At 35.3% G+C, this 14506-nt stretch overlaps 2 protein-coding genes across 4 annotated transcripts in view; one reads left to right on the plus strand and one right to left on the minus strand.

The window, feature by feature from the left end:
• Positions 1-14506, minus strand: part of LOC143248642 (uncharacterized) — a 24556-nt gene continuing 10050 nt past the window's right edge. For 2 of the 3 annotated variants that reach the window (XM_076497160.1, XM_076497159.1), the window contains exons 3-4: positions 8054-8159; positions 1-2136 (exon numbers count right to left, since the gene is read on the minus strand). In XM_076497160.1, the coding sequence (XP_076353275.1) occupies positions 282-677 (396 nt within the window). In that variant the 5' untranslated portion in view covers positions 678-2136; positions 8054-8159 and the 3' untranslated portion in view covers positions 1-281. The remainder of the gene's footprint in view (positions 2137-8053; positions 8160-14506) is intronic. The other variant, XM_076497161.1, reaches the window with a different exon arrangement.
• Positions 12871-14506, plus strand: part of LOC143248262 (crustacean hyperglycemic hormone B-like) — a 6743-nt gene continuing 5107 nt past the window's right edge. The window contains exon 1 of the mRNA XM_076496673.1: positions 12871-12953. The gene's annotated coding sequence lies outside the window, so the exon portion shown is untranslated. The remainder of the gene's footprint in view (positions 12954-14506) is intronic.

Here is a 14506-nt window from a genome sequence, read left to right on the forward strand (position 1 = left end):
ATCAGCCCCCAAATATAGTCTCCCATCATGTTTTTGTTATACGCTCCTTGATAGCGGCGTTCAAAATCCAGTGTATCTTGGTGGAAGCGCTCGCCTTGCTCCTCTGAGTATGCTCCCATGTTCTCCTTGAAATTATCAAAATGAGCGTCAAGGATATGGACCTTCGGGGACATCCTGCATTCCATTTTGCCGTAGTTCTTCATCAGAACCTCATCCAGTTCCATGTAACTTTCGGCCTTGTAATTGCCCAAGAATCCCCTAACCACTGCGACAAAGCTGTCTCAAGCCTTTCTTTCCTTCCTATTGAGTTTCTTGGGGAACTCTGTGCACTCAAGAATCTTCTTTATTTGTGGTCCAACGAAGACACCAGCTTTGACCTTTGCCTCAAACAGCTTAGGGAAGAAGTCTCGAAGGTACTTGAAGGCTGCAAACACCTTATCAAGAGCTGTGACAAATTGTTTCATAAGACCCAATTTTATGCGTAATGGTGGGAACAACACCTTCTGGAGGTCAATTAGTGGCTCACACTTGACATTGTGCCTCCCCACAGAGAACACGGTCCGTTGTGGCCAGCGCTTCCTGTTGTAGTGTGCTGCAGTGTCCCTGTTGTCCCAAAGGCAAGGATAATAGAGAAACTTGGTAAAGCCTCCTTGGAGACTCATCAGGAATGCCACCATTTTGAAGTCTCCGATAACCTCCCAGCTATACTCATCAAACTTCAAGGTTTCTAGCAAGGTCTTGATGCTGTTGTATTCCTCTTTGAGGTGCACCAAAAGATATTTACATTTTAAAAGGTCTAAAATTTGTATAATATAAAATCTTACTATTCAAGCAAGCAAAAATAACCCGTCTTACCTTCTAGATTGTTTTTGCAATGCTCGCAGGTAAAATGAGGTGCCCAAGGTTTGACTTGATCCCCGATAGGCATGCCGAAATATGCCTTATAGGCTTCACACATTTAAGCAGGTGCTGTCACAGAGTACGTTTTCCCTCTTGTCTTGATAAATTGGCCACATACATAGCAGAATGCATCTGGAGGATGCTTGCAGCTTCTTGATGGCATCTCTGATAAAATCAGATAGGTCTATGTGTTCAGTTAGGCAGCTGCAACTAAACTGAAGTGGTGAGTGGTGAGACCCTGTATACATATTACTACGGATACTTCTAGAAAATTCTCGTAAGTTCTACAACATTCTAGAAAGTTGGAGAAAATTCTCTATCAACTACTCAGCACTGAATCTACTTGAAATGTTCTGGAAAATGGGTAAATTTGAAAATTTCATTACCCAGGTCACAAAAGCAAAGTTTGAAGAGAAAAATAGGTCTTTTCTATTTACTTTAGGCATAAGCAATTGGGAAGTAACACTTTCTCCCCAGGAATAAGAAAAAGTAAAAAAAAAAATTCTTACGTAGTGTAATTGTCGTCACTGTAGTGTGAAAAAAAGTTGATGTTACCTTCAAACGGATGTATCAATAAATTGTTTTTATATGTTGTATTCACAGTCTCTTGTCATTTATTCATCACGACACTAAGAATTAAAAAATATCAGAAGTCGCTCCATGCAATACCTAAAATTACAGATAAACAGACTGACGGAGCCAAAAATGATTGTATGTTGAGTATTTGTGAATGTGTTTTAAACGTTCTAAAGAGTAACGTTCCCATGACGAACAAACAGAAACTTAGACAATAGACATCATTTTGTGAGAGTTGGCTGACAAGAAAACATCAGTTATTTTGTTATTTTTAATTTCGCGCAAAGCTACTCGAGAGCTATCTGCGCTAGCCGTCCCTAATTTAGCAGTGTAAAACTAGAGGGAAGGCAGTTAGTCATCACCATTCACCGCCAACTCTTGGGCTACTCTTTTACCAATGAATAGTGAGACTGACCGTCACATTATAACGCCCCCACGGTTGAAAGGGCGGGTGTGTTTGGTGCGACTGGGATTCGAACCCGCGACCCTCCGATCACGAGTCGAACGCCTTAATCCCCATGGCCATGCCCAGCCATCACCAGTTAAATATAAAATAAACTTATTGATACAGAAAGGAGGGTTTTTAACGTTATTTGTGACACCAATATTTTCAATATCTAGTTGTTTGGCAGGACGGGTTACCGGTAGAGCTGCTGGAATCTAAAAAAAAAAAAAAGAAAAAAGTGGGAGACGTAAAAATAATGTATAATAAAACCCTACAATCTATCTATCGTAACCCTACACATCATGAAGTACAGTCTTTATTTATATCTATAAAGGTACTAGGCAAACCTGTAACTCTAAATCAGGTTAAAAACTGGTTAAGTCGACAGGATACATACACTCTTCACAAACCAGTAAAATACAAGTTTTCGAGAAACCGAGATATTATTTCAGTGATCGATGCACCAGTTTAAATATTTACTTACGTCTATCGACGTGTTTTCTAAATATTCATAGGTCGTTCAACTCAAGGATAAGAAATCTTTCAAACAAATTTAAAATAGGGTAGAAAACCTTGTAAATTTCAACCCGATGCTGAGACAAAGCTTACTAATGTCTTTTTCAACGATGTATCAAGAAACAACAGATTTACTTCTGTGCTACATATAATAAAACAAAAGCAAAGCATCCATAGTAGAAAGATTTAACCACGCTCTTAAATTTGGAAGGTGACGCTATGTTACTCCTTGTAGAAGTTATAAATATGTTACTGTATTGAAATATCTGGCCAATGTCTACAATTAATCAATCGTACCACCGCAGCATTAAAACGAGACTGATTATTCTAATCAGTCTGATGGAAAACACTATAAATTACACATCAGGTTCGTCAGCGATTAAGTACGTTCGAGTACACTGAAGCACCAGTTTAAGAAAGGTTATAAGTCTGGATGGACAGACGAAATATTTACGATTTACCAGAGAGTAGAGACATCTACCAGTGTGTAAACCGTAAGACTATCTTGGAGAAAAAAAATAAATGGAACATTTTATGAAACTGAACTACAAAGAGTTAAAAGGTCTCTCGATGACGTCTATGCTGTTGAAGAAATATTACATGAACGAGGAAAGAATAAAAAACAATAACAATATTTTGCAAAATGGAAAGAATATCTTAATAAATTTAATAGCTGGATCCCTAAACCAGATCTGACTCACCTCCCATCGTGAAATATTATGTATAATTCTATCTATTTCTCAGTATCAAATATGGATCAGTTGCATGTGTCGCCACCTAGTAACGGTAATAGTACTCAAACAAAGTATATTACTCGTCTACCGAGATTTATCAACCTTGAAGGTTCGTAGGAAGTGATATGGATCGAACTGCAATACCCTAAGTTGTCATAACGTGCCTGATCTTACACGATGAATATTACACTTTCCCGGCTTTCACTTTGATACCATAATACATTATATTAGACCATGTCGTTACAGAGAACCTGAAGTTTTAATTAGAACCTTAAACTAATTAGAAGACACATTTCTTAACCCTGACAACGAACTGATATTTACTTGTGATTCGTTTACACCAAAAGTAAGCATGATTGTAAATGATGGATCTTCTATAACATGCAATCCTGTACTACCAGTTATACTTGGATGTAATAATAATCGCATGATGACAGAATGTACCACAGCTATACATACTGTTAATGGACAGGACGTACCACAGCTCCACATACTGTTAATATGCATGGTAGATTTTTTTTTTTTTTTGTATTTACTCGGATACTGTGGAAGACAATCGTATCCTCGTCTAAAGGCAAAGATTGGCAGGCCTGATGGAACTGACATAAAGGATGAAGGTACCTCTGCACGTATCAACTTCTCACTTCATTTTCTGTTTTCTCAAGTTGTTGTATACCTGAATGATAAATTAATTTCTTCGTCTCACAACCTTTATGTATATAAGGCCTACGCAGAAACTTTAGTGCATTATGATGGAGAAGCTAAGAGAAGTCATTTGACATGTGAATAAAAGACACAGCTGGTAATTTGGGCAGTCTAGATTTTAACAATGCTGAAAACTATGGAATCGAAGACCAACAGATAGATACACGTGGTAGTCAAATAGTTGGACTGATCGATCGTCTATATTCGGATATCTTTTTTACAGGACAAGTTCTTGCCTAATGGAGTAAGCTTAACACGATTTAGTCGAATCCCCATTATACCAAACATGCTCTTCCTTTCAGCCGTGGGGGGCGTTACAATGTGACAGTCAATCCCACTACTCGCTAGTAAAAGAGTAGTCCAAGAGTTGGCGGTGGGTGGTGATGACTAGCCTCCTTCTCTCTAGTCTTATACTGTTAAACTAGGAACGGCTAGCGCAGATAGCCCCCGTATAGCTTTGCGCGAAATTCAGAAAACAAACAAATCTGTCTTTATTGCTTAACACACATATGCTTCAGTCCTTTAGTTTAAGCCTTAGCTTCCAGGTAGCCCCCCGCTAGTACACCGGTAAGTCTACGGCCTTACAACGCTAAAAGCAGGGATTCGATTCCCTTCGGTGGGCTCAGCAGGTAGCCCGATGTGGCTTTGCTATAAGATAATACACACACATAACTTCCAGGTAACAGTTTAAATAAACCATGTAATCATTTTTGTTGGTTCCTCAATCGAAATGATACTTCTTGGTAATGTTCTCATTTATAACTTAACAAGATATATTAAAAAACATATTTTGTGCAATATAGACCTGTTCAAATAACAATTTAAAATAAAATATTTTTTCTGCCGTATTTTCATAAAGTGTTAATTATCCCTCCATGTATTTCCTTTTAAACGTTGAAATTGTACTTAATCTCGATATGTGTATACGTATACACAAAATTCATTTCAGTTGTTTTTATACATAATACTACAGAATGGACAATTTTCGCACTGACCACCTCGGATTTTGAACCCTGAATTTCGGCGTTAAAAGTCCTCAAGCTTACTGCTGAGCCAATAAAGAGCGTGACAAACTGTTTTCTTTTATTCTAGTAAACAATAAATAACCAAAAATGTTATCTCATGGGTGTGCACAAACTGATTGAGAAGATGATTTGTGTTATTAATTGTATTAATACAAGCTGGTTGAAGCATTTAAAAAGAATAAACTATAATTTTAAAAAACTTAACGACAGGTGGCGTAAAAAGTCTACATTTTGTAGTTGTATTTGAAATTCGCGCAAAGCTACACGAAGGTTATCTGCGCTAGCCATCCCTAATTTAGCTGCGTAAGAGTAAAGGGAAAACAGCTCGTCATCACTACCCACCGCCAACTCTTGGGCCACTCTTTTACTAATGAATAGTGGGATTGACCGTCACTATATAACGTTCCCACGGTTAAGAGGGCGAGCATGTTTGGTGTGACTCAGATTCGAATCCGCGACCCTTACGTTACAAGTCGAGCTCCTTAACCACCTGGCCATGCCGGGCTCAGGATTTCATATAAAACAAATCGAATATTTTTCGGCACTAAAAATAGGAATATTTAGATTATGTTTGATATGTTTCTATAACAGCAAACGCCAGTGCTTTGTAATGTTATTGATTTGTTCCCTACGCATTTAAAGCTTTCTTTTTTTTATCTTCTACAGCTACTTGCAAAAAAAAAAGTTACTGAATACATAACAACCAACAAACAAATTTTACACTTTATTGTTATTGTTTTTAGTTTGTAAAGTATACTGAAGGAATTTAGACGTTTTTACAACAAAGTTAAAACTACCTTAACCTTCCACATAACAATAAAAGAAAATTTATATTTCAGCCAACGTTTTGCTGTTGCAATTTCATCAGGGATAACAAGAACTGTTCTCAATCCTGATGTTGTCACAATGACGAAATATCGTATGAAATATTGTTTTCCATTATTATCTAGAAACAAAATGTGTTCTTTTTTTCTAAACAACTATGTTTTCAGAGTTTCACACTTACAAATATAGAATAGTTATTAATTTCCCCAAAAGGGGGCCGAATTTCGCCTGGAGGGTTCACCTGTTTTAACCATTCGCACTCCTACATACTGTCAGGAAGTCAGTAGACACTAAAATAATGCCATATAAGGAATGCTAACGTTGCATTTTGTATTATTAGTAAAAGGTGAACATGCCAAGAAACACGAAAAGAATTATGCCCTCTATAGGGTAAAACAGAGCATGACATATGAACTTCAAAAGCAAGAAATAAAAATATTTGTTTCTCTTAATTGTGGTTGTATTTACTCTTGAAATAAAATAATTTCGGAGACCATATGGAAGTACATCTAGTGACTAGAAAGTCATGTTTGTTTCACAGTAGACACCAGGTTTTCGATTCCCCTCGGTGGACTCAGGAGATAGCCCGATGTGGCTTTGCTATGAGAAAACACACACACACAGAATAGAAACAACGCCCCCTACTGGATATGTATATAACCTACAACCATTAGAGGATCACAAACGAATGAGAGTCCCAAGAAATACAAACCTAGAACTTATTTTTGGTATAAAAATAAAAAAAAATATTTCAATTAAACCTTTATGAGAACTGAAAATGGTTAAATTATTATTACAACAGATAAATAGATTTGTTATGTTTTATTTTAACGCAAAGCTTTGCACTAAGAAAACATGAAACTTCATGAAGATTCGAAATATTTTATATTAGTGAGAGAAACTTTAGCATTAGAATTAGAAAAAAAACCCCAACTAAAACCGATATTTATTGTGCACATAATAATAATATTTTATTTCCGCCAACATTCAGCCGTTGCGGCTTCACCAGCGCTAGTGGTACAAGAGGCAAATATGGGTGTCCACAGAAGGGTCAAGAGGGGTGTACTTGACCACTTTGAGAAATGAGAAACATAATTATTTATTTATTCATTCTTCATATATACATAATTTTTAAAATTTAGTTCACGATCTCACACTTCCTTGCCCCTTGCGCCCCCCCCCCCTGAGTATTTTCTGCTGACGCTCATGGAACGAAAATGTTTAAATTCCACCAATGTGTAAAACAAATCCTCTACCACCACCAAAAAAAAAAAACAAGAACAAAACAACACAGAACAGCTTGAAGTGGGTCTCTGTGGTGGACAACACATGAAATAAAATGGATAAATTGCTGAAACATTCTTATATTACAACGCTAAAATCAGGGGTTCGATTCTTCTCGGTGGGCTGGGCAGATAGCCCGATGTGGCTTTGCTATAAGAAAACACACTCAAACACACATTCTTACAGGGCACTAAAATAACTATGTTTGTGTTCTTTAATAATATCGATTACAGAAACTTATGAATATATGCGAAGAAACAGAAATTTCTCGGAGCAGCTTTCACAAAAATGCAAAGCAGGTGTTTATAAAAGTGACGTGCACAGGGGGAGTGGGGTTAAGTGGCTGTGTAATTTGAGCCCCTTTTTTCCTGATGTTTTGCCTAAAAAATGTCATTTTTTCTCCCTGTCATAAAAACTGTCAAGTTCAAAAAGTTACGTCTGCTTTCATACTCTGCTTGCTACGAGTTATTAGGCACGTAGAAAAGGTTATTAAACACGCCTTCTACACTACAAACAAGTAAAATAACATTCTAATAAATTACTTACTGAAATTCCTATTAATTTTTGTACTGAAATAAACGTTCTTATGTACTTAACAGGAGTCTAAAGGTCGTTCTTTAATAGGCTTATTATAAAAATAGAAAAAGGATTTCAGTTTTAAGATGAATGAAACACAGGTATTTTTAGCTTTTTACAATGCAAAAAAAATAATTATGATACGCTATTAAGTGTTAACATGTAAATTTTAACTGTTCAGTTTTAGGTATTAAAAGTGTTTTGTAAGAGTAACTAAACAAGGAATAAAAAATGGCCTGTTTGCTTCTTATGGATTTTTACTCTGTGTTTACTGTAGTATCATAGTTACTATGACTACTACCGTTTTAAACTGACTGTGATTACTACTGTTTGTTATGTTTTTATAGGGCCGGATTCTTCACACTAGATGTCTGTGATTTATTGGCGATAAATTTCAAAAACAAACGGACAGCACACAATCCACTTGTTTTGAAATGATATTTTTTAAAGAAGTCAAACATACATACCAAGCTTCGTTATACTGTTGGTTATCACAATTGTATCCAGAGCTATAAACAGTTGTCTCTTTTTCGTCAGAGTCTACATAGGCGAGTTCAGTTACTTCAGAACACCCTGTAACAATACAAATTGTTCTCACCTACTCTGTTATTACAATTATAAGCTGTGGAACTCACTTTAGAAATCACTACTATACGCTTTTTTATAGCTAAACGCACTGTCACGCAGTATGAATTCACTTGTTTTTTCCACTTTTACGTTCACACAATATAAACTAAATAATACCCTCGTATTAAACTTAAAATGAACAGTTGTACAGATCTAACAATAAGCTCCTCTTCAAGAAAAATATTTACAATATTTTTTACACTATAAATAAAGACTGTTCTCAATTCATACTCAAAATCTACTCATATAGTCTGCACCACTGTTTGCAGTCCCTTAATGGCTTCAATTTTCCTTGCACTGTTGGTTTTGTAATTTAAGATGTATGCAAGGGGCTGATGATCCATATGGATCATGAACTCCTATCCATTGAGGCAGTTCTATAAGGTCTGGAAGGCAAATAAGATGGCCAGACATATTCGTTCAATCACAGAGTAGTTCTTTATCCTACTCAATAGATTTTTACTTATATACATTACTGGAAATAGTCCATCTTTATGTTTATTGTAGGAGTACTGCCCTAATTCCAATGTCTGAAGAATCGGCCTGAATGATGAACGGTTTGTTGAAGTCTGGCATTCCAAGGATTGGCAAACTTATTAACACGTTCTTTAACTTCTGGAAAGGTATTTGGTTTGGTTGTTCCCACTTGACCCTGTTAGTTTGACCTTTTTTGGTAGTACCATGACTTGTTTCTCGGTTGTTGGAACTGGTGCATCATGAATGTGAACTAACTTTTTAATGTTGAATGTGGTTGAAGGTTGCTACAGAGCTGAGCAAATCAAATGGAATTCTCTTGAACTAGTGACACCCATCTGTATTACAAATGCTATATTTTCTTTAGAAGCTGTCTCCATCGGAACCTACCAATAACCTTTTCCGAAATTGATCTTGAACAAAAACTTGGCTCCATCTAGTTTCATCATGATAACCCTTAGTTGTTCATAGGTTCGGAGTTGAATTTCGTCACGAGATTCAGCTTATGGAAGTCTATGCAGAAGTGGTTTCTCGGTAAGCAAATAATACTGCTTGCATGCATTTGTACCAGTCTCTCTTTGCACGTCTTTAACATGCTCTTTAAGACTCTATTGACATTTTCATGTCATCTAGGGTTATACAGATTGGTAAAAAGTTGCCTAGTGCTGATGAGTCTGCATACCTCTAGCATCAGTTCTGAAGTAAAATGGATCATTTTCTCACTCAGAAATTTTCAGAAAGCATATCTCACTGAACAATTCCAGGATGGCTCCTGCTACTCTTTCCATCTGTATCTTCGTCAGTTCAATGTATTCTGAATAACGTGTGGAATAATCGACTACTGCCAGTACATACCAGTTGCTCTTGTCAGATACAGGTGTTAATGGCCCCATCAAATTCACAGCTACTCTGCTGAATGGCTCTTCTGTGAGAGGCATCTTATCCAGTGGCACATTGATTACCTTCCCTTTAGGTACTGTCCTTTGATGGATGTCACTACATAATCTAGTCACATCTCCAATCTCCCCTGACCAATGGAAGAGTTAACCTGTTTGGTATTTTCTTTGCTCCAAGGTGTCCTCTCACAATCGACTCATGAGCCATTTTCATCATTTGAGTCCACTAGTCTGTTGGTACTATGAACTGTTTAACTTTCCCAGTATAAATGTTTTAGTAGAACTGGTGCAGCACTCTCTCACGGTCCTCTATTGTGTAAGTACCCTTCCCTCTGTCTTATGCTCGACTTTCGACTAGGCACTTTCCTGAAGTTTCTGCATTGAAAGGTCTTTCTTCTGTGCTTCCTTCAGTTCCTGTATATTTACATTCAGAATCTCACCTTTCGAGGCTTACAGGGGCTTCATGTCTTGCTTGCTTTTCTTTTCATGTGCTCTAGTGGTGACTGCAGATGCTTCATCTTTTTGTTTGGTTTCTCCAGTCACCAAGTCATAAATGCATGCTTCATACACATTGACTCACTTCCTTCATGTGGTGAATCTAACGGGTTGTCTCTGTTTTGCTCCTTCTGGCAAGAGCATCTTTGGCAATAGTCACTCTTTTCTTGTTTCTCTCCAACATCATACATTTGTAGGTAATTTCAGCAGTTTTATGTTAAAATATTTTACTGTTACATGTTGGTGGCAGACTTGCACCCATTCATAATGTGTCCCATTTTATAACAAGTGTAGCACCCCACTTCCTTCTTCTCTGTTAAGTTCTTATCACGTTTATTACTATCCTGGTTATTCTTGGACTTGCCAGTTATACTCCCTCCAGGGACTTCCATCTACTGTTCTGCCAGCTGCATCATCTTATCCATCTATTTTGATGATCTCTACTTTAGAAATAGACACATTGCAGTTGAGCACGTGATCAAAAAATTTTCACGTTTTGGAAGAATTGCCAGTCGTTCAAAACTATTTTGAAACCTTGCCATGTTTTTCAACTTTGTGAGTATCGACGTAGACATGCCACTAACTGGAATACTGATTTTCCAATGCCAGGTTTAACATCTATAAATTTACGGAGATAAGTTTGTCACTTTTCAGCAACAGCATTTTCAACTTGTGATAGTTCATGTCATCTTTGACGTTATGCCGACATATACTTCTAGGCCTTTTTCTCTGAGAAGAGGGCTGGAACACAATGCCCAGTTACCTTTGTCCCAAATCTGACTTTGAGTGAAATTTTATACATCTCCAAGTAAATATCTATGTCGTCCTTCTGTTCATTAAACATAAATAGTTTGGGTATATTGAACCTCACCCAACTGTCATTCTCAGATCCTTCACTTTTCTGTTGGGTGAGCTTAAAAATTTCAGATTGTGCTATTATTCTCTCTATTTCCATTCTTTCACCTCTCTCCTTTTCATCGTTCTAATTTTCTGCTCTTGTTCGCTCTTCCTTTAGATTGACTTGTTCTGAATACATTATTTTAAACAAGTGGATTCTGAGCTATCTGTTTATTGTTGAAATTTATCGCTAGCAAGTCACAGACACCTACTGTAAAAACCTGGCCATATAAAAAGCTGACACCTAGTTAAAGTGACTTATGTATATTAGTGTTTTAAAATCATTCTGACTACTACCATTTTAAAATCATCATGATTAACGTTTAAAAATGACTATAACCACTGCAGTTTTAAAGTAACTACAACTTCTACAATTTTAAAGTAACTACACTACAATTGTTCTAAAATGACTATGACTACTACAGTTTTAAAGTAACTACAACTACAACCGTTTTAAAATGACTATGACTACTACAGTTTTAAAATCACTACGACTACTGCAGTTTTAAAGTAACTATAACTACAACCGTTTTAAAATGACTACGACTACTGCAGTTTGAAAGTAATTATAACTACAACCGTTTTAAAATGACTATTACTACTGCAGTTTTAAAGTAACTATAACTGCAACCGTTTTAAAATGACTATAACTACTACAGTTTTAAAGTAACTATAACTACAACCGTTTTAAAATGACTATAATTACTTCAGTTTTAAAGTAACTATAACTACTACAATTTTAAAGTGAGTATAAATACTACTGTTTTAAAATCATTATAACTACTACAATTTTAAAGTAACTATCACTACAACTGTTTTAAATTGACTATAACTACTACAGTTTTAAAGTAACTATCACTACAACTGTTTTAAAATGACTATAACTACTACAGTTTTAAAGTAACTATAACTACAATCGTTTTAAATTGACTATAACTACTACAGTTTGAAAGTAACTTTAACTACAACCGATTTATAATGACTATAACTACTACAGTTTCAAAGTAACTGTAGCTGCTATCAACTTATAGTCACTATGGCTACTGTTTCTGAGCTTCACTCTCTACCGTGAGGTGACATCTCTCTCAGACCGCAGCATGTTCCAGTAAAAATGTCACAGAAACAAACGGTAAAATGAAAATGTTCGGTCAGGAAATTCATTAATTAATGTTTAGTTTTTATATGAAGCTCTAAATGAAGTAGCAACATGTATGAAAGTCTACAAAGAGTTTGTGAAATTATCTGAACATTATTTTGTCCTTGTAAAAATGTTTAGTCTTAAATAATTTATGAAGCCTCGAGAAATAACCGATAAGTAAATCAACTAACCCTTGATGTAAAACATCTTTAGAAATGACCATCGCCATTCAACAATACTGAAATCCATATACCTCATATCTACCTACAATAATCAGATTTCAAAATTTTTTAGAATATTTCGATAATGTTTTCGATGTTTGGAGAAATATCAAAAATCAATGAGATTCTGCACGTGGAGATCAGCTTATTTTTGTGTTTCCTTCATCCATGGGGTTCCAATCCTACAGCAGCACCATAGTGGTTTTCATTCATACCTTTTTGAGTTATATGCTCTGTAATTATTCTAAATTTAAACATACATAATTAGGCACGTTTTGAATCGTACAAATACAGTCCAGTAGGTGGGCCAAGAGTTAAAGATGGAACAAGGAGGTTTGAAACGGCTTCAGTTATGAAACTTCTGCTGAGAGATGGGTTGGACAATGCGGTACAAATGAGCTCACTCGTACGATATCTTGTACATCTAACCACTTTTGTCCCTTTTATTTCCAAAAGAACCACAATTTTCTCAGCGTGGTGTACATCGTCACCTTTCCACGTGGATGGTGGAAAGAGAGAGTATTTAAACCAGAAGATCTCTAGGAAACTAGACCTTGGAAACAACCTTTCTTCCTGTCTTCACAAAGTCTTGGTTTGCTTTCCAGCTTAACTCTTCAAGGTAAGGTTTCAACTTTCTTATACTGTAAAGTGTTTCACTAAAAGTCTTACAAGAATAAATGGCTAAATGAAAATGTTTCGCCTCGAAATTGTTTTCAAATCATGCTTGTCTTAAATATGGGTTATATACTATACTATACTATACTACACTATACTATACTATACTATACTATATTATACTATAACCTTTTAGTTCTAACAGAAAAGTAAGGTGAAATCACAAGATCTGTTTTACAACAACAGTTATTAGATACGATATATTTAAAAACAAAGCTATTTACAAAAGATACATTTAACAACGAAGTTGTTTAGAGAACATCTGTTTAAAAACAAGTTATTGAGGTAAGACCTGCTTAACAATAAAGTTGTTTATGTAATATCTGTTTAATAACAAAGTTGTTTAAATAATATGTGTTTAATAACAATGGTTATTTAGCTAAGACCTGTTTAACAATAAAGTTGTTTATGTAATATCTGTTTAATAACAATATTGTTTAAATAATATGTGTTTAACAACAATGGTTATTTAGGTAAAACCTGTTTAACAATAAAGTTGTTTAAATAATATGTGTTTAACAACAATGGTTATTTAGGTAAGACCTGTTTAACAATATAGCTGTTTAGAAACTTATCTAAATCTTGAAAACAAGTTGTATCTTTTCAATTCAAAAGACATGGAATATATGGTAAACAGGAGAGCTAATGGTAATTCATTCATCAGCAGCCGTTAAACATCTGTTTTTATAACTTAACCATTTATATGTTTTGCAAATAATGTTTGTTTATATCTCACCCTAAATTTACGATATATTAAATACTTTATAAAACAGAACTTATGTGTTTTTTTAATGTGGCGGATAATTTTAACTCACCACGATGGAAAGAAGTAATGAGGTGAAGCAAACTGTACAGAAAACACACCGTATTTACTTTAACGTCACCAGTATTGTAGTAAATTTATCAATTGTTTCACTTAACGTTACCAGTATTGTAGTAAATTTATCAATTGTTTCACTTAACGTTACCAGTATTGTAGTAAATTTATCAATTGTTTCACTTAACGTTACCGGTATTGTAGTAAATTTATCAATTGTTTCACTTAACGTTACCGGTATTGTAGTAAATTTATCAATTGTTTCACTTAACGTTACCGGTATTGTAAATTTATCAATTTTTTTACTTAACGTCAGCGGTATTGTAAATATATCAATTGTTTTACTTAACGTTACCGGTACTGTAGTCAAGTTAACAATCTTTTATTTAACGTCGCCGGTATTGTAGTCAAGTTAACAATCTTTTATTTAACGTCACCGGTAGTGCAGTAAATTTAACAATATTTTACTTAACGTCACAATATTGTGATACATCAGCTATATTGTTTCTGTGTTGTTATAGTTTCGTAAATATGCCAGTTTTAACATACAGTGTTGAAGTTTATGAGCTTTGTTGTACAAATAAACAAATAATTTTATATTTAACCCACGAAATTCCCAAGAGGATGCTATATGTGAGCAAAAACATTCTAAGATAACGTCTTGTCATCAGGAAACGTTA

The sequence above is a fragment of the Tachypleus tridentatus genome, chromosome 4, assembly GCF_004210375.1.
Source record: "Tachypleus tridentatus isolate NWPU-2018 chromosome 4, ASM421037v1, whole genome shotgun sequence".
Classification (NCBI taxonomy): domain Eukaryota; kingdom Metazoa; phylum Arthropoda; class Merostomata; order Xiphosura; family Limulidae; genus Tachypleus; species Tachypleus tridentatus.